General features: G+C 45.4%; 1 protein-coding gene, 1 long non-coding RNA gene and 1 pseudogene across 2 annotated transcripts in view; all 3 read right to left on the bottom strand.

Moving 5' to 3' along the window:
- LOC119462743 (sodium-coupled monocarboxylate transporter 2-like) lies at positions 1-20720 on the bottom strand. The gene is made up of 8 exons (XM_037724024.2): positions 20644-20720; positions 15556-15665; positions 15256-15323; positions 9884-9970; positions 8737-8909; positions 7652-7749; positions 1562-1659; positions 1-125 (listed from the first exon to the last, which is right to left on the bottom strand). The coding sequence occupies exons 3-8, from the start codon at positions 15301-15303 to the stop codon at positions 39-41; spliced, it is 591 nt and encodes a 196-aa protein (XP_037579952.1). The 5' UTR covers positions 15304-15323; positions 15556-15665; positions 20644-20720; the 3' UTR covers positions 1-38.
- Positions 18436-18615, bottom strand: LOC119462960 (U2 spliceosomal RNA; annotated as a pseudogene).
- A 2071-nt stretch (positions 20721-22791) lies between the features above and the next one.
- The window catches only part of LOC119462262 (uncharacterized), a 30895-nt gene continuing 29043 nt past the window's right edge, over positions 22792-24643 (bottom strand). The window contains exons 5-6 of the long non-coding RNA XR_007468352.1: positions 24448-24588; positions 22792-22915 (exon numbers count right to left, since the gene is read on the bottom strand). This is a non-coding gene — a long non-coding RNA (uncharacterized LOC119462262). The remainder of the gene's footprint in view (positions 22916-24447; positions 24589-24643) is intronic.

Raw genomic sequence — 24643 nt, 5'->3', positions numbered from 1 at the left:
TTCACTTTATTCACTCGCACTCAGTCAGACAATATATTTCACATTGCTGTTTCATGCTTAGAAGATCCTTTTCTGTCCAGAAGGGTAGTGAAAGTCTCGTCGGTGTTGCTTTGCATGTCTCCAATCTGGAAAGGATGGTAATTAAAACAAAAGCATCAAAGACAGTGTCCAACGTTCGCCATCGGTTACTCTGTCTGACATTTGCATTAGCGAAGATTAGTTCTTCTGAAGCATGCAATGAGGAGAATGCGTATTGAAATTAAAGAATGTGTCATCGAGCCGACTAGGAAACCAGTATGGTTTTCCATTTTATATAGTACCGGCTATTGTCGGGCGGGTGACAGTTTTTCTTTTTCGCAATATCCTTTACTCCCACAAGATAAACAGTCAAGCTCAGCGATAATGAAAATCAGCAAGGCGCTGGTTAGGCTTTGCCCCGTTGCTCTTAACGTTGTGCAGAGCGAATACATATTTTAGCACATGTCGCTGTTTGTCCGGAGGCACTGTTGGGCTGTTTCCGTTAGCAGCACGTGTTTCACGATTTATCCGCCGATGCTTCAGTGGCGCTAATTTTTCACGCCCTTCGCAGGATTCCGCCTTTATAAGTCCACGCGTATGCGTGTGTCCTTGACCATTGTCTCATCACGACAAATAAGCCGTAGTCATCTGGCTAGAGGTGGCTTTGCAGCAGCGTCTTCTTGAATGTTTCATATCGATCACGTACGCCAATTTTGTGCGATTTCGTGTAGTGAAGCAGACTCAACAAGGGCTTGACAAATTGATGATGAAATAGTTGAAGAGTTTTAACTTTGCAAACCAACGCAGTGACTTTAATCTTGTTCGTGATATGATGCGCTCAGCAGCTGAGTAGTACTGCCAGGGAATCACAGCTAAAGCGGGTACGGAACAATTAGGCCCTGGGAACAAAATTTACTTTTTCTTTCCAGTTTTAGTGAACTGACTTAGCCGCTAAGAAGAGCACCAATGTAGGATAACGCAACAGTGTATAGTACGATGCCATGTTTAGCTTATGTGGTGCCAGCGCCAGCCTTCGGGTAAAAAAAAAAAAAAAACTTTTACGCCTTCCATCACTCGTGAGGACAACTTCGCTAGTGTTCGCGCCATTTGACTTTGTTCAGTGTATTTCAGTGATTTTCGGGCTTTTAATTTTGCTTTCCCAGCGACGAGGAGTAGCTGTTCCCCAAAATGTGCCAACTTCTCCTTGAAATTCATAGCAATTATAAAAATAATGAAAGACTCTGCAGCATAAACGCTAAAGAAGCACACATGCTTGTGGCTGTTTGAATAAATATGCTGTGTACAAGCAAGGTATGTATCCTAAATATTACACGTATGTGGTACATACTTAGATTCATGACATACAGCTCCATCATTGTGTCCGCTATAGTGCCTAAACGATTTGGTGCAATTATGCCAGGTAAGTTATCGAAGCGGAATTTACCCTAAATATTGTCAGCCGAAAAACTCAATGTTATTTCAAGCACTGAGGACATTTAAGTATCCCACGAAGCCAAAGCGTAATAATGTATCGTAAACTTACCACTGTAGAGTTCTTGTGTACAAGCCCTAGCCTTCGCCAAAAGTGAACGAACCACTGGTTTAAGTGCTTCACGTCAGCGTTCCGCTTCCTGTGTTCCCCTACAAATCGCACAGGCGTTGTAGTAATAGTACGCAGTATTCAGGAAGAAGGAATAATGAAACCGATTTATGAAGCAAGAAAGATAGCATCGAGCCAGCAAGTTTAACAGGCACGTTCGCGGCTGTTTACTTAATTAAGTACATAGTAAAATACTACTCATCTGTCATTATTATCGAATCCTTTACGCATACCAGGAAGAGGGGATGATGAATTTCTAGATGTCTTGACAGGTGTGTCAGCGCCACCATCTTCGGTCTGAACCAACAAACAAACCTTTCTTTTCGAACCACGGGCGCTATAACGTAAAATGATTTTAAACTGTTTTGATTCCAATTTCTGCAATCAGCCTCCACGATTGGTCAAAACATTTTCGGGCCACTCCCAACTTCGCCTGTCTCTCACGAGACGTCACGAAAACCGCGATAGCTCCCCAACTGATATAACTTGTACACACTGATTATGCATGAATAAACAGCACAAAAGAAAAAGAATCATTCGTGATTCGACGCCTTTTCACCCTTAGCCCTCTGCTATTGGTCCAATGTTTTCTGGCTACGCCCACTTCGCCTGTCTGTCACGCGACCTCACGAAACCGCGGAAACTGACCACGTCAAAGTGACGTGTACGCGAAAAAAAATGCATTATTATGCCGAACAAAACTGAAACTTTTTCTGAATAGCCACAGACTGCCCCGTTCCGAAAGGAATAGAAGATGGCTGCCCGCCGATCGCTCAGGCCCTCGCTACTCGCACCTGCCGGTGAGCATGTATTTATTTGCGCATGATAAACCTTTTTGCGTGGCAGTAAAACGTTATCGAGTCGTTTCTGCACGCACATGACATCGCTCTGCCAACTCTTCCTTGCTGAGGATCCGTTTTAGCGGCATTCTTATCCTTCCGTTGCACGCCGCCGCGATTTTCGACCAGCCACCGCAAACTAAGTAAGGCGAAACGAACCAATTGGAGAAGCCGGCACCACCCTCTTCATACGGTTATCTATTTTCACTGTGCTGGCTCGGCCCCATCGAAACCCTCTCCACTAGAGCGTGCTCCTCGCCTCTTGCCAGCCAGTTAGATAAGAAAAACCGCTGAGTGTAGACAATGTTATTGGTTTTGAAAGCGAACAAAGGTGACCTCCTATAAACGAGGAGAGTGATTCGGTTGTTCAGACAACGCTGCGGGTCACCGCCCGATGCTTGCGTCGGTGGTTGCGTAAATTTGACGTCAGAAGTGTGGAATCAAAACAGTCTGGAATCATTTTACGTTATAGCACCCCAAATTGAAATCAAATTAGATTACGTTGTTCAGCGCCCCACGGGGCACACCGGTTATGAAGAACGTCGTAGTGGGGGACCTACAATTTATTTCGATAGCATAGCCTTCTGCAATGTGCACACAAATAAAAAAAAAATAAAAAGGCGTCTAGGCCACTCTCACTCGCTCACTCGCTAATGGCATCTTGAGATGGTCACTGTGGTCCTCCAAGTTCCATCAACCCAATTCCGGAGGAGCCTTAATCCAAGTAACATATATCTAGAGCCAACCTAACCGCAGGCTACCTTACGGAGCAGTGATGGCGAAGGAAGCGAAAGCTGAGGGAAATAGGGTAACGTGGACAGCACCGCCACAGATAATAACAGTCACAGGGGACAATCCTCGTTGCTACGAAAGGAGCGAGAGTCCCTCTTCGCCTGCGCAACCACGCCAAGAGGTGAACCATAGAGTTTCACACTATAAAACCTAGAGGGAAATGTGGCGCTGCTGCGCTGCGGTATGCATGGGAATGCCGGTATATTGTGGATTCGGATTGGCATCGTTCTTGGAGAGCCAGAACGCCTTGAAGACGCGCCTGGCTAGCACCGTTCCGTCTGTCACAATGATTCATTTCCTGCTAAAACAGGACGTAAAAAACTGCTTTACCTTTATTATTACACAAAAACATATTTTGTTTAATTTTGAGGACATACTATTGGATGCAAAATTCTATGAAACGTAAACAGTATCGGCTGGCCGCTAAAGTTGGAGGGCAGATGACAAGATTATCTCTCGCTTTGGAACTACTTGTCGTCTGTTCTTGCTTTTCTTCGCTTGATGCTGCATTGTAGGTGAGTAAACTTTATTGATAGATGTAATATGGGTGAATGAAAGCCTTTTATGTAAATTTTATTTTAAGAACGCGGTATTTGTGTAGCCATATCCACGTTTTAGACGAAGCCTCGTACAACACCAGCCAGCACAAGCCTTGCAGACACATATCCCGTCATTCCCATTAGGGCACGGCAGCCCTTTAAGAAACTCGCATAGACGGTGGCGCCAGTTTACACTCTAGGTGTTATAGTGAGAAACTCTATGAGGTGAACTAACGCGACTTGAATGCGACCGGATTTCTCGCTTGCTTCGATGGCAACACTGGGAGCGTTTCCTGGCTCTGTGATCTGGAATCGCGTGATTGGAAAGATACACCTGAATGTAGCCGCAGCGGCCCTTTTTGACCTTCAGAACAAAATCAGCTGTCTGAGAGTGCTCTAGAGTGCTCGAAAGCCACCATATGAAGCCGCCGTGAGTATGCAGTAGTATACTTAGAATGGTATGTTTGTGAAGACTCGACAGCACACTCTAATTTATCAAAGTGACTTTTCTATTCGTCCTTCCTCTTACAAATTTACGAGCTCGTGCATAATGTAATGCCCTCTTGTACCAATAACACACCAATAACACGTTCGTGATTGCACACGTCTTCTGCTACATAAATCAAAAGCGCAAGTCCACCTATGGTGCAATAAAAAGGTAAACGACCGATCCGTGAAATGCGTGTTAGAACCTCTGTCTTCCAATGCACTAGCCCAGTGCTCAAACCAGGACCCCACAATCGCACGCATGCTACGCTCGTGTCAAAGTAGCTCTTTGAAACGTCTGGCGTGTGCGGCCCGTGCTAGTTTATTGCTTTCTTCCCTTCCGTCAGCAAGCGCTTTGAGACGTGTGTTAGATTGCCCTGTCGTTGGTGCCGGGTCCCATTTTTTGTCAGAAGGATACCGCAAAGAAGGCTCAGGTTCTCTAACACTATCGCATTAGCGTGACCTATTTTGTATTTCGTCCCCTCCAAAATGTTGGTGATGTGGCTGGAAAATCTATTCTTTTCAGAAGACCATCAATGAACACGAAAAAGCGACCACGACATGAGGCTTAGAATTATTCAATTGGTTAAATTTAGAGCAACAACTACGGACTTCAGTGCATTTCTAGCAAGAACACAAAAAAAATTTAAGAAAACGAGAACTGGCCAAGATCTAAGCCCTCAACAGCTCAAGTGAAAGATTTCACATACCACATCACATACCATTTCACATCACCGTCTCATTGTAAAAATTTCGAGATTGCTCGTTTTCCAGTTGTCACGTCTAGTTCAAACGCAAAGATGGCCGTGCGTTGTGTTCTGCGACAGTGTAACTTGATTTTGGCTTCTTAATGCCGCGAGCTATTCAATGGTTTCCGAGACAAGGCGTTGACGCGACATCTCCCACCTGTCATTGGGTTTGTCGGATGTTTATTACTGCCTAGTGTGCATCGCTTTGCCTGGATCTGTATGAGCGCTCTCCTTTCGCATGCGTGGCTTCGGGCTCACCGTTCTCCCTTCAGTACCACACATGAGCTACGGGAGAGCCATGATTTTAAGCATCAGCGGCAACGTTACGCGATCATACTTTTTTTAGAGTATTTCACGCGGTATGCTTCTACGAACACACATGAAGAGGACAGCCTTGAAATTAAGCATAACTTACTGTCGCCAGTCATCAGAGAGCGTGAAAAAATCCAAATAATGTGATAAACCAGTTTTGCTACTATCGCCAGAAGGAAATATTCTGGTAAAGAAGCATTTTAAACCACGTATTATAAAGGTGCCTGTCATCGAAATAATTCCACTTTACGTACTTCAGTAGACCTAGAACTTTTGTTTACCAAAATATAATTCCACATTGAAACATACCTTTTTCTGGCTTTTAGATGAAGTGCTCACTTTACTGAGTACGAGCTTTATATTAGTGACGGTGAATAGCTATATACATTTCGGCCTGAGTGGTGGATACTATATTTTTAAGGCCTTAGGTGCCTATGATGGCGGTGCCCTTGGCGGAGACCTTGGCGAAACTATAGCGAAACTGCGCCGTGACGAAAAATGACTGAGGCCACAAAGAATGCTCGGATTGAGGCCACATTTCTCAGGGAGGTTCCTGTAAACAAAGCAAATTAGTGGCTTTGAAAGGAAAATTTAGTACATTTCGGTCTGGGTGGGAATCGAAACCGGGACTCCGGCCGGGGCGCGAGACGAGCACGCTTCCTGGATACCACGGCTGATTCACCGTTCGGGCTTCCTAAAGGTGTGCCTAATTCGTTCGTGATTGCACACGTCACATCGCAGCGATATTTCTAGGACAGTTGCATTCGTTCGCGAGCACCGACAGGCGTTCCTTTTAAGGCACCCATCGAGCTGCAACCAGTGTGTGCTCGCGAAGAAAAAAAAATCTTAAAAAAAAGTAGTTTGGCTTGTGTTGGCGACGAACATGGTGCACATTAAGTGCTCCTCATGTGTCGTACAAAAGGGTCGACATAATTGCAGGGCTCGTTAGTCTTGCGATAAGTCTGACCCCGATTGCGTAACTTGATGCCTTAGCAAGTGTTCAGATGACGTTGTAACACTTTTGGTGTCAAACATGCTGCACTTTAGGTACAACGTGAAGTGCTCTTATGACCTTCAGGAGGTCGCCTTAGTGCCACACGTGTACGTCCCGTTGCGGCTCGTTATGTCTTGCAAGAAGTCTAGCCCCGATTGCATAGCTTCATCTATTACCAAATGTGCCGTTCTTGTGTTACAAGAGTGTAACACCAGCCGAACTTTTTTATTTGAACTGGGATGGCTGGTCGCATTACTTTCTATCCGCTGCTACACCGTAAGACCAGTCTAACCTGCTCAGTTTTAAACGGTAGCCACGGTTGTAACCATGCAGAAAGCAAGCACATGCGCCGAAGACAGAGATTTAAGACTATCAATATTGCTGGCCAGAGCCTAGCAAACAGCGCATGTTATTTGACACATCCGTTAAGTTCACTCAATGTGCTCAATGCGCCAGCGCGAGACGCGGTGTCAAGATAATATCAAGATACAATATAGGTATACAATAGATACAGTTCACTGCTCATTGATGCTTAAGTCTGCTTATGCCCATTTCACTTTTCTTGCTCGGAGGAAGCTCACGTACACGCAGTTTTGCGCACACGATAAAAGCAACGAGCCTGTGGCTCCAGAAACTTCCGGTCATGTATCTTACCAGTCCACTACATCAGAACAAAATGGCTGTTTCGAAATTGTTTCGATGCATGGAACGTCTCTCTTTTGCGTTTTAGGATAAAGTAAAGGCACATAATTGCTTTAGACTACTAAGTATATTTTTTGTATATATTAATGCAAGATAGCCTGGTAAAATTGTGATTATGTCAGTGAAAAAAGCGTTAAAAGCGCTTCCGCTTTAACGCACTCCTGCAACTCGCCGTTGTCTTTCTTGACTGCTACATTAAGCGCGATATGTGAGTGGGCAAAAGCTGGAGCCATCCAGGGCCTATGTTTGTAAACAGCAAAGCACGCTTCATTGGAGATAACTTTCAGTTGAGCGCGTAAAAACAGAAATTACTGGTAGTTCATTATCGGGGCTGTTTCTTTTGTTGCAAATGTTCAATCGTTTTTCTTCTGTCTTTTTAATTTCACTCAGGCCGCGTAACTTAGCTTGATAAAATCTTACTCTATCGGCACTGCACTTGACGCACGCCATTAAGGAATATTAGTCGAAATTACGAACCTGTTACTCGGTTCTCGGTGAAAACGTGAACAACACTTTTAAAAAATGCGTGCAACGTGTTGAACAGCATGTTTCGTAAGGGTGAGTTCATGTAACCACTCCAATATTATCACACATGACGAAACTTAAACAATTCTCTTTACCTGTTGCCACACTTATCAGGACACCCAATATCACTGTAGCACAAGTGCTGATGAGGCAGCTCCAAAACGAAGAAAGCCGAAACAGCGCCAATGGTTGCCTGCGAATAAACGAATGTGCGATGTAAAGTGTTAGAACCGCAAGTCTAACCGGCGTTCTTTAGGATTACTGTGGCGACATGTATGGTATCCTAAATCGATCAGCGCACAGAATTGCTAAGCAACATTGCTTCCAAGATTAATGAGATAGCAGGGGTCCTAAACATTTGCTACAATCATTACTGCGACCACTTTTTACCAAACCTTTCATGAGTCGATTCAAAGAGCCAACTTCTTTAAAACAGGACTCTTTCCGAGCTCTTGGCAGCGCTCCTAATCTCACCTTTTTCTGAAGCGTTGTTGTTAGGGAGGTAGCTAGGACAACGGCAATGCGCACATTCCTACCAGCATGAATGCAGGTTTACCGCACCATTGATGACTTCTAGTAAGTAACTGCTATCTAGAAAATCTATTTCCCCACAAGCAGATATGAAACGTGAAGGACTTTTGCGCTCTAAAATTCAGCGGCCATGGACATGAACAACGCGCGTAACATTAACTGCAGGACTAAAAGGGGTCGTCCACATAGCAATGTGAGCAGCGCTTATACATTAGTGTCCCTACATTAGACAGTTTATTTCTAGCCGAACAGTGACCACCAAATACAGATCACCCGCCGTGGTTGCTTAGTGGTTATGGTGTTGGGCTGCTAAGCACGAGGTCGCGGGATCAAATCCCGGCCATGGCTGCCGCATTTCGATAGGAGCGAAATGCGAAAACACCCGTGTACTTATGATTTAGGTGCACGTTAAAGATCCCCAGGTGGTCGAAATTATTCCGGCGTCCCCCACTACGGCGTGCCTCACAATCAGATTGTGGTTTTGGCACGTAAAACCCCATAATTTTTTTTAATACAGATCTCTGTGTGCTGCTGCACTCAGCTCCAGCATTCGAGAAATAATTGTGAGCACCTGCACAAAAAAAGAAAGAAAAAGAAAACGAGCTTGAATGTGCTCTTCGCGGTAAGTTTTCATGCTAGCAACACGCACCTAGGTGTCGACAGCGAGGTTGTGACGTTTGACGTGGTTTCCACGTGACTGCTATTTTCCTGGCAGTACTCCAGTGTGACCGGCATCAAGGAAGGTTTCACTCCGCTTTGCATAGATTGCCACATTACCACCAGCTGGAACCCTAAAAGAAGCAGCGTCGAAATTCCAGCGCCCTGTGTCAGAGGAGGAGGCAGAAAGCAGGAAACTTGGTCTGTAGAAAAATTGCAGCGCATTTGTAGGGTGTCACTCGTAGGGGCTTTCAGTTATTGGCACAAAACTAACTTTTCTCAGTGACTCTACTGTTTTGATCGGCTTTGAATTCAATCTCTCAAGTGTGGGAAACTTGCCCGTGCGCTTTCCCGTGTCGAGATAATTGCCTTTATTTCCGAGGAAGCGTCACCCTTCTACGCTCTGAGCAGACGCAAAGGCGAGCACACAAAGGAGAAGGCACGAAGGGGAAGAGGTCGTCGACTTGACAACCTGACAAAGGCACTAAGACTTCCACAAGCTCCCCAGGGAGACATCGGCTACCACAAGACCCCGAGGGGTTATTTAAGACCATCCTGGCCCTTGTGTTATGCAGAACCGCTCGAGACTCGGATGGAGTCACAACCCTGTACGAACGAAGTGAATGCAGTCTTTTACATTTTTCGTCATCACGATGCCCGCCTTCGTCGCCGTCTCCTGATTCTTGCGGTGACGACTTACCTCACCCGGTCGAGATCACATCACTACCGCGATGCATGTGTTATGGTTATCACCACCACAGCTAGATATCAAGAAGGATTGGGTAAGTTAAAAGTTATGTGCAGTTGTGAGGTTCTCAAACAGTTATGCTCTATATTCACTCTCTTTTGTCGTGCTGTGATGCTCATTCAGGGCATACTGTGCAGATATATCTGGTTGGTCCTTTAATGCTATCACTCAGAAAGCTTGAATACCTTCATGAAAAGTAATGAAGCTGTGCCAATACACACACAAGACGTGTCAATAGTTGAGAAGATCTCAATGGCGCGCATTTAGAGAAAAACAATGCTGAGATACCATGTCTCCAAGTATGTATTCGAAGTATCTTGAAGTTTAAAGATTTTGGTTTTAAATTGATGTTATGTTTAGGGTTTGAAAATAAGAAACATTTCGTACACACCTTTGCATGCACGAAAGGAAACGCAACTGCCAGTAACATCAAGCCCACGAAAGGACCCATGGATGCAGATAGTACCATCATTACGATCTGCAAAATGACCAGTGAGCGCTGAAGTTACCCCCTGTAGAAATGCTTGGGAAATGTTTTCGCATGCAGTTTTCTGAAGTTTAATGGGCCCTTATTAAAAGAGCCATTGAGTACACTGGAATACCGGTAACCTAAAAGAAATGTTTATAGACTCAAGCTTAAATTTCTTTCTCTAGGTTTAACACACGCACACACAAAACGAATAAAGACGAATCCGCATGTTTGAACGCAGCAATCTTAGTGAAAACACTCAGCAGACAGAAGTTAGCTTGCGCACCACGGAAATCAATTTTATTATGTTTAAACATGATGTGAATACAGCAGCACCTTCAGCCAAGCCCTCACCAAGCCTGGCCGCGGTCACACAGCCTCTATCCTCTCGACGAGTATTCCATGATCGCACAAGGCACATCAATATATTAGACTTCGCCAAATAAAACTAAAATGAGCAGTGAATAGAAATTTATCGCAGGACATTCTCAGATTGTGCTCGAAATAGTTGCGTCAAAGGACGGCCTAGCACTTTTGCCCACCAGGCTATGCACACGTTTCTTAGTAGCTAGTAGCGTTCGAGCAGAATCAAATTAAAACGAGACTCCACTTAAGTTCCGTGAAATTTCCAAATCGGGTTGTTTAAATGACCCAATCAATTTTTGAGTTGACGATACAGAGCTGCTGCAATGCTACTTGAATACTGAGGCGGTTTTGGGAAAGCATTGACGCCTACGAAATCCCAGGCACATTGTAAATCAATAAAGAGTATACCATAATTTCCCAGGCGAAATGGAACCGAGAATTACGCAAGACATTGTCGAAACAAGCCGGATGATATGTTTTGGTTACTAAAGCGCTGGAATTCAAAACCCACTCTTGAGGACCGCAACACAGACCCAACTCGCAAGGATACTTTTAAAAGACAATTCCCCTTTCTGTCCTGAATTACCACAGATGGTGAATAAACCCGTCAAAGGTCAAAGCGGCATACATTTATTTGGCGGCACCGCAGACTTCAGTAAATGAAAATCAAGGTGGTGGGGCAATTTTTTGGGCACATTCTTCTGGGTCCTCGTAATAGCGAGAGACGAAATGTCTCTTTAGTCTAATCAGCCATGTCGCGTATTTTTTCATTAAAAGAGTTGCATCACCGGCTCAAAGCACATGCACAAGTTTATTATAGGCTACAGGCATAACGACGAAGGAAAAAGTATTCCGTCATTATTGGTGACGAAATGCGGCATGTCAAACACCCCGCCAGACATCGTAGTGGATTCGGTAAAGTGATCGTGTGTGGCATGCTATGCACACTGAATTGCAATATAACCACATTGTAAAAGCAGAGGAGTGCTAGTTCACCTCTAGCGTAATTAATACATACCGGATGTTTCAGCGAACAATCTCAAAAATTTTGAAAGGTTGCCTGCGGCAGATAGCACAATTCTAGTTCATGAGCTGGTCTACTCGAAGAGGCGGCCATTATACTTGCACAAGCAAATAAATGCATAATCGAATAATAAACAATCACTAATTAAGCTTTTAATTAAAAACCTCATGGCCCATATTGTAATTTACAAATTCTAGACGTGGAGTTCGCTTCCCACGGCAATCACGCAGCGCGTTACGCCTCGAGCTTATTGTTCTTTCTGCCTGCTCACGTGACGTCAACCTTGGGTGGGACTTCTTATCCTGTCATAATGCCGTCATCGACTGCGCACGAGCTGAAGTTGACTTTTCGCCGCTGTGTGACGCACCATCTCGCGACGCTCTTGAACAGCCGCCTAAACTGGTCATGCGTGAGGACACCGACATTCCTGCCTGGCTCTGTTGCCTTAGTCCCAGTCGTCTGCGGTGCCGTCACCGATGCTACCGTCTTCTTTACCCCGCCTGACATCTCTATGAGTCGCAAAGCTGTTCCACTGCCGTTTGCAACGTTTGACATTGCCACCGGCCTCTGCAATATTTTTGTGTACAATGCCCTTTCTGCATCGGTTACGTTGCTTGTCGGCGAATGTGTCTGGCCGCGTGGGACACGTTGGCTCTTCGGTCTTTGTTACCGTGCCAGACGAATCTTGCCACTTGATTTCAACGAACTCCACGCCCTTTCATTGCTGGAAGAGAAGTCGAGTGACATGTTCTCGAGCTCCATCGCCACTACCCTAACCCCTGCCGAGCACTCCGGGCTTCTTCAGCTTCTTGACCACTTTAGAAATTCTTTCGATGTTTCTCAGCCGCAATTGTGCCGAATGTCGGAAGTGCAGCACTACATTGACATCGGCTTACACCAGCCGCTGCGGCAACGACCGTAGCGCTTCTCTGCCCAAGAGCGTCGCGTCATTGACGACCAAGTCGACGATATGCTACGCCATGGCGTTATTCAACCATTCCACAGTCCCTGGGCATCTCCTGTCGTTCTCGTTCGCTAGAAGGACGGGTCTATTCGCTTTCGCGTTGACTGCCGTCGATTAAATAAGGTAACGCGCAAAGACGTCTATCCTTTGCCGCGCATCGACAACGCCCTGCACAGCCTTCAGGGAGCAGAATTCACTTCGTCCCTAAACTTGGGTTGTGGCTACTGGCAGGTTGCGATGGCTGAAGCCGATCGCCAGAAAATTGCATTTATTACACCTGACGGCCGATACGAATTCAACATGATGCCATTTGGACTTTGCAACGACTGCGAATATATGGAAAGTGCCTCGAGCGGCCAGTGGCACGGCAATTTTGCGTGTATTCGCGGGCTTGTTTCACGCTCCGAAGAACACTTTTATGTAGCACGTTTTGAGCAACAGAAAGCTGGATAGGGAGTTCTTCATGTTGCTCTGCAATTTTCTCATTGACACTGTTAATTTAAATATAATATTTGAGAAGTTATTTATTAAGACTATAATTATTAATTAGGCAGAATGGTAAAAAATATCTGAACATCTCCAAGCGATGGCCAACAAAATTACCTTGGTAATGTGCGGCTACGTGGCATTTGCATATTTTTAGATCTTGGTACACGATAGTTGAACACCCTGTATATGAATGAAGCCTATATGTTGAAAAACACAAAATATTTACTTCAACGTTCCAGCCCGCGACCAGTCAGTGGCCGAAATGTTCAGATCAAAAATATATTGATTGTATAACAGATATTGAAATATCCATTTATTTTAAAGACTGCCTCCACCCGAATAAAACGTCAACTTCGACTAACTTTGCGTGCACTAAACTGCACTAGTCATGGTTCACTAGTCCAATCGTGGTGACTTCGCTGCTAATTCATCCAAAAGCTCATCCGCAGACACAGAAACTTCTCTGTGCATGTTTAACAAAGTTAAACCATTCAATCTTAACGTCCTTGTTGGGCTGCAAAAGTAAGCTTTCAAGCACCGCAATGTTGAAGAAGACCTTTCACCTGTAGATGTGTTACAAGGAGGAGTGCCATTATTTAAAGCGGCTTTTGAATTTACGAAAAAGACAGGCGATGGGCACATCCCAAGCGCCTCGAGTAATCTCTCAGGACATTGATCTAGCCGCTGCATTTTCGCATACCAATGCTGTAGCGCTCAAATTATAGCGGAAATGCAGTCACGAACATTATTACGGCAGAGCGTACAGAGTTAGCATGCCGCCTCTACATTGTCTTGACTCGTCAACTGGGTTACCTTGTTACTGCTCTGTTAAGGCGTGGCACTTCTGATTTAACGAATTACTGTGGAGGTGGCGAAGGCTACTACTATATGCTGGAGCATTTAAGTTGAGGCTGTGTTGTGTGACTACGCGAAATCAGCTTCTTGTCAGATCCTTCGTCCCTTAAACTTTTGCGATTGACGGTACATCTCCCTCGTGACAGCAACAATGCCTAATATATTCATATAGGCGGTTTTCAAATAATTTATTTCTACCACGCCTGAGTTACTAATTCAAGAAATGAGTTGGTAACGGAATTAGAAGCTTTCAAGGCTTGCACGAAAGCTTAATAAAGAAGGTAATAACGTTTTGATACCATGTTATTAAATGGTCATTAGGTCACCACCACTTTGCTTAAAATGATTGCTATACGCACAGAAACCCATTCCCCCGGCAGCTCCAAGTTGCCAGTGCCAGTGTGATGGGCGGGCAGCCATGTTTTAGTTCTTTCGGAAGTGGGTAGTCTTCGGCCATTGCAAAAGAAAAAAAGATGTTCAGTTTTGTTCGGTATATAAATGCAACTTTCGTGCACACACGTCATTTGGACGTGGTGCATTTTCGCGGTATTGCGACGTCGCGCGCCAGAAAGTTGAAATAGCTGAAGCCTCAAAATTTTTGACCAATAGCACAGGGCTAATAGGTAAAAAGGCATGGAATTGGAAATAATTTATTTTCTGTTGTTCGGTTAAACCATGTATAACCACGGTATCTGCATTCTGCATGATATGAAAAGGGGAGTTTTCGTGGTTTTTGCGGCTTCACGTGACAGACACGCGAAGCGGGGGTGACCCTCAAAATATCGGACCGATCGTGGAGGGCTAGTGGTTGAAACAAAATTGAAACAGATTGGAATAGCTTTGCGTTAAAGCGCTCAAGAATGGGTTCCAAGAGAAGAGACGACTGTCGAGTATGGCAGAAAATTAGGTGGTGCGATAAAATTAGGAAATTTGCCGGTATAGGATGGGGCCAGCTTGCGCATAACAAAGTTAATTAGAGATCGCTGGGAGCGGTCTTAATTTTGCAATGGACATAAACAGGCTGATGATGACAATTATGATGATGATCATGATGAATATGATGATGACGACGACGACGACGTTTCGATCAGTGGTATTTTAATCCGATATATGCCTGGAACTCTGCTGCACGAGAGCACGCACCATGAAAAAAATGATTTGGGAGAGCCAGTTATATGCAGGAGGGGCGACGGGGGTATAAGGAGAGACTACGGCACCACTCTGGTGCAAATCTCACCCTGTTCTACTACGTGAAGGGACGCATCCGCTCCCGGTTCAAACTCTGATACAGTTCTGCAAGATCTTGCATTTTCCTGCCTTCACAGGAACCGGCCTTTCATGCTGTACTCATCATTTCATAACAGTGAGCCAGGGCGAATCATCGCAAGTAGCAACCTTTCCCAATGTTGTCTTCAAAACATACCCTCCCCTCCCCATATCTTCAGCAACTGTTGTATCTTTCACACTCTTCGTTCATTAAGCTCGTTGCTTGTCTTACGAATTTTTCATTACCTTTGGCTGCTTCGTCGCGATAATTCCAAAGATGACGGTTTTGATTCTAGCGCGCAAACGTGAAGATCCTTAAAACATGCTTACCCTTGTGATAGATCCCATATAGACACAAGCACAGCTGCACAGCGTCATCGTCGCGCCTAGTAGGAATGCTGAGTGTAAAAGAGGGTGACACAATTTTTTGTAGCCTTGAGATACCGCTCACATTTTGCGTAGGCTGTCGAACAGACCCATAAATAAATGTGACAAAAAAGTCGCCAAATTAAGGAAGCATTTGAATTCTTATAACATAGATAATACAAAATAACAACCGAGCTATCAGAACTTCTTGCAGTAGCACTTCAGAAATGTTACGCAAATAGTTAGGTGGAAAGTAAGACTTACCTGTACCGCGTGCAACCCATTTGAAATGAAGATTTACGCTGTCAAAGCGCGGCGACAGTACATCCACGTAAAGAACGGCAGCCTGGGAGTTGATTATCGAAGATATTGTGCTGAAATTGGAGGCAGCGAAGTTCAGCCTTGTGGTAACCAGACCTGACTGAGGCCAAAAAATGAAGCAGCAGCCCCGAAAAGGGTCTTTTGTTTGGGGACAACTAGGCATTTTTCAGAGATTTGTTGACATTTACCCGCCTTGGTTGCTTAGTTGCTTTGGTATTGGGCTGCGAAGCACGAGGTCGCGGGATCGAATCTCCCAGCCGCGGCGGCCGCATTTCGATGGAGGCGAGAATCAAAAATACCCGTCAAATCCCGTCAAATAATCAAAAAATACCCGTCAAATAATCAAAAATACACGCTTAAGAACCCCAGGTGGTCCAAATTATTCCGGATTCCCCCACTATGGCGTGCCTCATAATCAGATCGTCGTTTTGCCACGTAAAACCCCATAATTAATTTTTTGCTGAAACTTAATCTATGCAATAAATAACGTTTGTATAGGTACTCAGCCACGTAAAATGAACGTGAGACACTTCTATTCTGGTCGACAGAGACATACATAACAGGAGAGCGTTTATCGGTGGCTAATCACTTTCTCATTGATATAGATTAAATACGATACCTTCTGTTCTCCATAGTTTTTAAAGCGAAGTTTTCTATGTCTCACTGATTCGTCCGTGAGGGCCGAAAACGCATTGCAGGAAAGTCAACTTACACAATGGAAACTATCTGCGCACACAATAGAACAACGGCTGCGCATGTGCGCACACAATATAACAACTGCGCACGACATACAGTATCGTAGAACAATACAGTTCACATTCGCAGTTGTACGGATAAGAACGATGGGAACAGCAACAGCCACGCTACCCAGACGAACTGTATATATCTGCATTGCAATACGCGCGTCGCGCAATGCATTCTCGGCCGTCACTATGGGTTGGCCATGAGGTGCAGCGCACGCGAACCTAAGCGCGAGCGCGATCGTGCCCGTAAGGCTGATCCCGTGTATTGGCAACGGCAGAGCCTCTTACCGTCTACCATAGCGATCCCAAGACAGTGCTGTGCAAGTGTAGAGTCGTCCGTGAAAGTGTGAGTGTGTGCGTGTAATGAACGGCTACGTGATCTAAATAAAGGCTATGCAACTTAACGAAATGTGGCTTTCACGCAGCTTCAACGTTTAAAAAATACAATCCTAAACAAACAATCAAATCACGTATGCATTGCATCGAGTCGCTCAGCATTTCTTGGGTTCGTTGCGTGGTCGTTGGCTTTGGACTTTGACTTTGATTCAGTTTGCGTGGAAGAAAGCTTCGCGTTCAACCAGTCTTTTTTGAAAAAGAAAACGGGGGCCGCTTGCACTAGTGGCGGAAGGCTGGATTAAACAGCACAGCTGGTGATCGACCTAGCTTTTCTTCCAGGTTTTACTAGGCTTGGCTAAGTTTTGCTAGGGAAATTATAAGTGCTGCTAGGCACGGTATTCCGAATCGGCTCACCGCCAACGCGCAGATTCTCGCTTGACCGCACGACACGCTTCAAGATCAGCGGCTTCTTCTTCGGGTGTCCGGATCTTCTTTGGTCGTCCTATGTCAATGCTACATGTACTCGCCACAGAGTCAACGATAGTTCTGCCGTCGTCGCGGCGGCTCCGAGCTTTAGCTTCCCAGCGACGCCATGGCCAAGCTGCACCTCCACGCTTGCCGGGGCGTGGCTGGTCGAAACCTGCCGAGCCGCCGCCAGAGGCGTCTTCTGAGGTCACGGACAAGAGCTTGGTGGCGCAACCCACCACCCCGTTTCAAAGGGGACGCTCATAGCATCCATCCATCCATCCCACACAGCGCGCGTTCGGCGCGAACGCGGGGAAACGGGAAGACACGGACGGCGTCAGCAGCGTCTCTGCGCGTTGCCTCGTTGGTGCTGCTACAATTTCTTTCGCTCTCTCTCTCTCGCTCTCGTTTTCTCTCTCCCGAGCATAGCGCGCCGCGCGCATGCTCTCCTTCCCTCTCCTTAAGTAACACGCCGCTCCGCGAGGTGGTTGCTAGGTAACGCTCTCGCTCAGCGAGTTTTTTTTTTTTTGATTCAGCAGACACATTGCGCCTGGCTTAAACAGCTCCGCCGTTATAAAGGGCTTTGATTTTTCTTCTATGCTAACGTGTAGTTATGCTTGTAAAAAATGTCGCAGTTTCGCCAGAAAGGCGAAGCATAGATTGCGATAGCAAATTAGTAGACAACTATACGAACTTAGGATAGTAGTTTTATCGGACATATAAACTTGCAAACATTCGCTTACCAAATAAATTAAGAAGCACAGTCTCACGCGAGCGCAGGTGAACATGAACATATCTTGCTGGATGAATGCCGAAATTCGCTGTCAGAACGCTGGAGTGAGGAGGCGCGGCAGCTGCAGCGAGTGAATTGACCTTCGTGCCGTCTCTCGCTTCAACGCGAAATTCGAAAGCACAACGCATACAAAGGTACTGGCACCAGTTACACTTTATCCACATCGCGGATCACTTTGAAGATGAGGCCCGCGCGAGCTCGCACTTTTACAGCAAAGCTGTTGATGGCTAGGATCCGAGATTTCTTGTCGTCCGCGTGGAAAAACGCTCCCCTAAAAGTTAAATGAAAGAGGGAAAAGCAAACGCATAGCGCCGGTATGCCCGGTTTAACGGCCACCAGGCTGCCACCTTTGTCTAAAACGATGTGTCTCATGTGAATGTATAACGCAGTGCGTGACGTAGTGTACGCCTGATATGGTGACCAAAGGTAATTGTACAGGGAAGCTTTGTGTAGCTAGTGTCCAGCACATCGATGTACGCAGACCAAAAACCATGGGCCGTTCCCGAAGATAGTGCAATACCGGGCCGACCCGCGGTGGAGGTGAAGCAGGCTTCAAGCACTCAGTGAACTTGCAAAAATAAGTTTAATATCTTGGGTCCAAGTGAACCCGTATCAGATATTAAGCTGATAAGAACAGATACTACACTTTGACCCCGAGTCGGCCATGTCTACGTTCTCAACATACGGGTATACGCCATCCCACGTATTCAGACTAGTGCCTACCAGTCTGAGTGTCTTCTTTCTGCTGACGTCATGCTCTACATAGGCTCCTTTGCTCAGTTCTGCTCTGATTGTGAAAGGGGTAGGCCGCGTGTTGTACGGTCTGTAGAAGAACAGCGTGCCTACCAAGAACGATGGCTTGAACAAAAAAGAAAATGGGCGTGGCTGGGACGGAAGAAGACCACCGACAGCCGCGGACGTCAAGTGTAAGCGTGCTGCCCACCAGGACGGCGATGCAGGAAAGAAATGCGAACCGTCCATGGGTGCCGATCCCGCAGACTTGGAACGTTTCACCGTAGCAACGGTCAATCGCCACATACACAGCTTCTCTGGTCATCCACCTTCACAGAGTGGAATGGCACTGAATTTTTTCGCAACCATTTCTCCCCACCGTTGCTACGGGAAGGCCACGCGGGATCCGTACGCCTGAAGAGAAGCGTATCTAGAGGAGCGACAGCCAGAGCAGTGGTGGGCGATAGACCGCCGACGTCGTGTCAACACGGTGGTCCGAGATGAGCGTGCCCGCGATGTGGAACGTAAGCGACGAGCAAGAGCCGACGACGCATATCGGGACGCCGAGAACGTCGCAAAGAGACGTCGACGCCACGATGGCACGGTGCCAGGATTCGACGGCGCCTACGCAAAGTTCCAAAGAGACTTTCTCGATCGCAACTTCGGATCAAGCTACCGAGTATGTGATCGCCCATCGTTTGATAACGACTTCTCGGAAATCAACGAGATACGGTCGGAAGAGCGACGGCACAATGTGGTGGATGTGCTGACGCGGTGCTTTTCCGACGAGAAGTTGAGGAGTGCCAACCACGCGAACGTGCTTGTGCCACTGCTCACTCGTTTGTCGTCGACGTCTTCTTCCACAGCTGGCTCCGTTGCCGCTCATTATTGCAGCGTAGAATTTTACCTCTCTTCTATCGTCGTAATGGGGAGGCCACGTATTACGTGGGTGTGAGCGATTGTTAAGGGGGTATGAGCCATTCATTGTCTTACGTGACGGACAGATCTAATAACAGAGGTGATACGCGAATGTGTGCGCGTACCTATCGTCACGATGACCACCGATCAGGACAATAAGTATTTTCGTACCTTTAATTCAAAATTCATTGTGCAGCTCTATGTCGTGCGGTATAACAGATTCGCTGGTCCTCCACATTCACAGAGTGCAATGGATCATGATTTGCTTACACATAGCAGATCGCTTTCAAGATACGGCGCCCGCGTGGCCAGCCTGAGTGCAACCCCCCCCCCCCCCCCCCCCTCCAGTGCCTCGCGCGCGACAGAAGTAGCGCGATTCCACCCCGCCTTTCTCCCTCGCGCGCGAGAGATTGAGCCACGATCGTCGGCTGACTATCGCAAGCTTTCACTCGCACATACAGCGTACGGCGCGCCACGACGATGTTAGCGTGTTTCGACTTTATACGGAACCTCACCGCGACGTCCAAGACCACGGCAAAATACGCTTACAGTGTCCACATAATTCATATCGCAATTAAACACTGCTAGTAATGTATGCTAGTAAAAACACTGAGTTTTAACTTCTTTCTGTCCGGTTCTCTTCCTCTTCTTACCTAAGAGTGCTTGGAAACATTAAATATTGTCGTGCTTCCAACTACCCCAAGTTTACAGATTATCACTCTTAAGATTCGGGTGGTCTCTAATTCATGAAAATAAAAACAACACTGTAGCTCATTTATGTAATGTTTTTGGTGAACTTCGGGAATAAAATGACATTGAATAAACTCTTGTCACCATGAGCCGAATCTATGAGCATTGTACCAGCACTTCATCATGTAGCTCACAAGCTCAGCAACGAACGGGCGGAGCTCTACCGACGCACGAAGGGGATAACTTGAGAAACTACAATTATTTCAACGCGTTCGCTTTTGAGTCTCTTTTTCTGCAATTTTCTGCGCACAATTTTTCCACTTATTCACAAATATGTTGTTTCACCACCCTTACCTGGTGGCGGCGCTTACCACGGCAGCGACAAAAATTCCAGTGAATCCGGAAAGCTTTGTGATGTAGCCTCTCACGTAATATGGAAGGATCTGCGGAAGAAAGGTTGCACGAAACATTTCAGCTGTTCTTTTACTTACTCAAGCTTAAGTAGTTTTGTACAAGTGACAAGTGTACAAATCAGCTGTGCAGTGATAAAGGCATATAACATGTGCGCGAGTGGTTTCTTCATTGTTCGAGAGCTTCATGCGCCCAAACTTACTGGCAATTGCGACTAGAACCTCCTACCCTCTTTTTGCCTGATTGCGGGTGTATTTCCTTGCGGGAAGAATTTTAGCACTTGATGCAATGGCGAAACGATGTCAGACCACACAACGACTTCACAGTGAGCCCTGCAGAACCCCAGTATAATAGGCAGGCTGCAAACGCATTTTAAATTCCCAATTCGGCCAAAGTTTCAGTGAAAAAGAATAGCCCTGTGTGGCATCTAGATTCTTGATGGGAATGATAACTGAGCTCCTACAAGCTGGCTAAATTAGCAAATTCTTGTGTTCGTGCACATTGCAATGCACACTGAAGGCGAAATTTTTCAGATATTTTCCTGCGTGTGAAGTGGGTACATAGTAGCATCGTTGATTCGATATCCAACTACATATTGACAGGTATCCTAGAGCTCACTTTTTTTCACTGCCTACATAAAAGAAATCGCAAAACTGCGTAATCACTTCATCATTTAGTACATTTCAAACTGGCCTAGTGGCTATATTAGGCGGGTGGCATTTAAATTGGTTGCGCGCTCTAAAAGAAGCTTACGCTCTTTGGGGCTTATCATATCCCCACATAATAATTGTCATGTGTCTTGCTTGCGTTTCGCTTCTTGAAAAGTCTGCGCTCGCTACTTTCCTGTCGAGAATGCTATGTGACGCTGATAATGCGCACGCCATTCGTGACCGGGAAATACCGGGCACGTAGCGCTTCAGAAAGAAAATTGATGCAAGATAAATCCGTGGTTTGTTTCGGGTAAAAGATGAGCAAGATGAGCAAGTGACTCCAACCAAACACGGAAATTTATCAGCCCGACCTTTCGGAGCCACTTCGGCTTCTTCTTCAGGGCGTATTCTTCGGAGGGGGCGGTGTGCAGCTTTTAAAAGATCCATCGTAAGAAAGGAGAAGGGGGAGAGAGGGGAAGGTGGGGAGATTCCTTTCAAGGCTTTGATATAATTCTTTGCAAGTTGCACTGCCTCTTGTCCAAAGTCTGCACGCATTGACTTGAAGCTAAACATTTAAACAGGCCATGGACAAGAGGCAGGTTTCCGGAATATATTTTCCTGATCACTACAGCTCACGACGACTGATGGCAAATGACAGTGATGGCGACTTCCTCATTGTTGCGAAAGTGCGAACACGACCGCTCTCCTGCACGGCATGCTAAAGCCATCTATCGAATGCCGCAGTTCGACCCATTGCTTTTTGAGTTCAACGCCCGAGACATCAAGCGCTAGTCCGTCGGAATGCAGATAACTGTAGCTGCGAAACTATTCGTTATATATTGATTCACGTATGAGGTTTTATAGTATGTCCTCCCGATATACGTAGCAGAAGACTTGCCATTGACGTAACGTAGTCATAAGCCGCACGACGACATCAAGGGTGACGTCCACGCTTACTTCGGCGCCATGCTCTTCGGCTCACGCCTGCCACCTAAGCCGCGAACTATAGCTCAGATTATACTACGGTTCTGTCGTCACATTCTCAGATTCCAGCGCTTCTGCTGACGAAACATTCGAATGATGGCCTATAGGCCTGCTGCCATTTCAACAGCCGCGATATAAGAGGATTGTTCCTAGCAACAAAACATTGGTATTTTCCATAACTGGTCAAATTGCAAAAGAAATTCCAACTTAGCATGAATGACACCAGCTCTGACATGCCCAACAGTTTTACCAAGTTGCATTAGTACATTGAATGAACTTTCGTCAAAATAATCACATCTTGTCACGCAGGATATGAAAGAGAATGTATTGTCAGAATGCGCTACCAGCATTTGCTACTGGGGCATAGCAAATAACACAAATACCTAATCTCTAATGTATTGAGAGATTTGCTCGCAATGTAGCTTAGCTTTCAGTTGAACCAAACACTTGCCTGATCATGACTATTGATTGCACCGGCGAGCTTCGGGTCACATCCCCAGAACCACACTACCAAGGCCAAAGCCAGACATAAGTTGACGACGTAAACGGTGAAAAGCATGAATGACCCCATGAACAATGTTCTGCGTGGAGAATACAACAAAGGGGAGTCTTTCCGGCGATAATCGCACATTATTACAACATAAGTACTTCCTTGCAGGTTAACAAGAACTAGGCACTATATTAGACCTAGTGCTGTCTATGTTTTCAGAAAGCATTCTGTTAGAAACAAGTTTGGTCTATTAGTCGTTTATAGAAAACACCGAAAGCACAATCGTGCTTTTGGAACTGTTTTATAGACCCTGACATGTTTGTGATGCTCTTTTATTGACAACGAGAACGTCCACACACAACAACGCTTTTTAGGATTTTGTGAGCAAGATGCAGATTTATTCATACATGCATCTTGTGCATTTTGCATTCAAGCAGCTTTGGTACTAATCAGTTAACGTAACAGCGAGAAATAATTTATCATAACAGTATTCTTAGTCGACACTGATGCTACATCTGTATGTGTTCGGGTGAGTGCGCGTATGATACGTATTAACGTTATGTTGTCGACAGTCGATCGCTCGTCTGCGTGTCCTGTTTTGAAATACGCGTGTTGTTCCTTCTGGAACATATCTCGAAAGCTAACTTTTGGAATTTTAAGTATTTATAGTGCTGAAACTCTCATAGGTAGCTAGCACGTTAGACTTGTCACTTATCGGAAGTTCTGCGTTGCTGCTTTCCCTTAAAAGTCAATATTTCTATTGCAACAGCATTATCAGTTTTAAGCTGGGAGAATAATAGCCTTAAGACTCACATAACAATGCAATTATTTTTACCGAAATGGCTTGGTGGAATCCGGCAAAGCCATCAAAAGTTATTGGGCTGTTTTTTATCTATCAATATATACCAGTAAAAAAGGCCTTGAGGTGCGCGAGGAGCTGAGAATTATGAGAAAATAAATACCTTTGCTTTATTCGTACGATGTGTATTAGTCGGGCAGACTGACACGTTTTCTAAGGCTGTTGATCTTGTCGGCCTCAGTCGCTCCTGATGTCTGTCACCCGATTTATTTTTAGTCTTTCATGCAAACGGAGGTCCTGCTTGCAAGCGCACCACTTACATCGCTTTGTTAGAATTTCTGTTCTCGATAAAACTTATTTATACTGTAAACAACTCTTTCTGTCAGATGTAACCGATTCTTATTATTAGAGCCCTCCAACGTCCCGGTAGTGCTGAATTTAATACACTAGGTTATGCACAATATAGCGGAGAGAGAGAGAGCACGCAAAGAAAAGTGAATGTTACCTTCATTTCTAATTACATATAATACATGCCACTCTCGGGCGACAAACTATCATTTCCCAGCACTGTGCAATCACACTTCATGTCGTCTTTCACGCCTTTATTGCGCTCAACTTAACATGATATAATACTAATTAACCCGTAAACACCGCATTTTTGAAAGCTTGTGCCTGTGCAATGAATTGCAGTGACGGCTAGATTAGAATATCTGTCGAACTTAGTTATGACTTTCTTAATAAGGCTCTTAAAGATTGTTGTTACAATCGAATACAATTGGAATTATGTGGAATTTCTGATAATATGAAGAAAGGTAAATATTTACCTTCTCGCATCGCTAAGGTTACGGGAAGCCATACACCTTTGAACAGTCACTTGGTCTAAGCCGACTCGGTAAAGAGAAAGAGTTGTGGACGCCAGCAAAGATGACCAGACATTCTCGTCGTGACTTATGTCAAATTTCACACTGAAAGAGAGAGAAAACAGAAAAGGAGTACGTAATTATCTTTCAATATTTATTT

Source organism: Dermacentor silvarum, chromosome 8 (genome assembly GCF_013339745.2).
Source record: "Dermacentor silvarum isolate Dsil-2018 chromosome 8, BIME_Dsil_1.4, whole genome shotgun sequence".
NCBI lineage: Eukaryota > Metazoa > Arthropoda > Arachnida > Ixodida > Ixodidae > Dermacentor > Dermacentor silvarum.
This window is presented reverse-complemented; position numbering and strand designations above follow the sequence as displayed.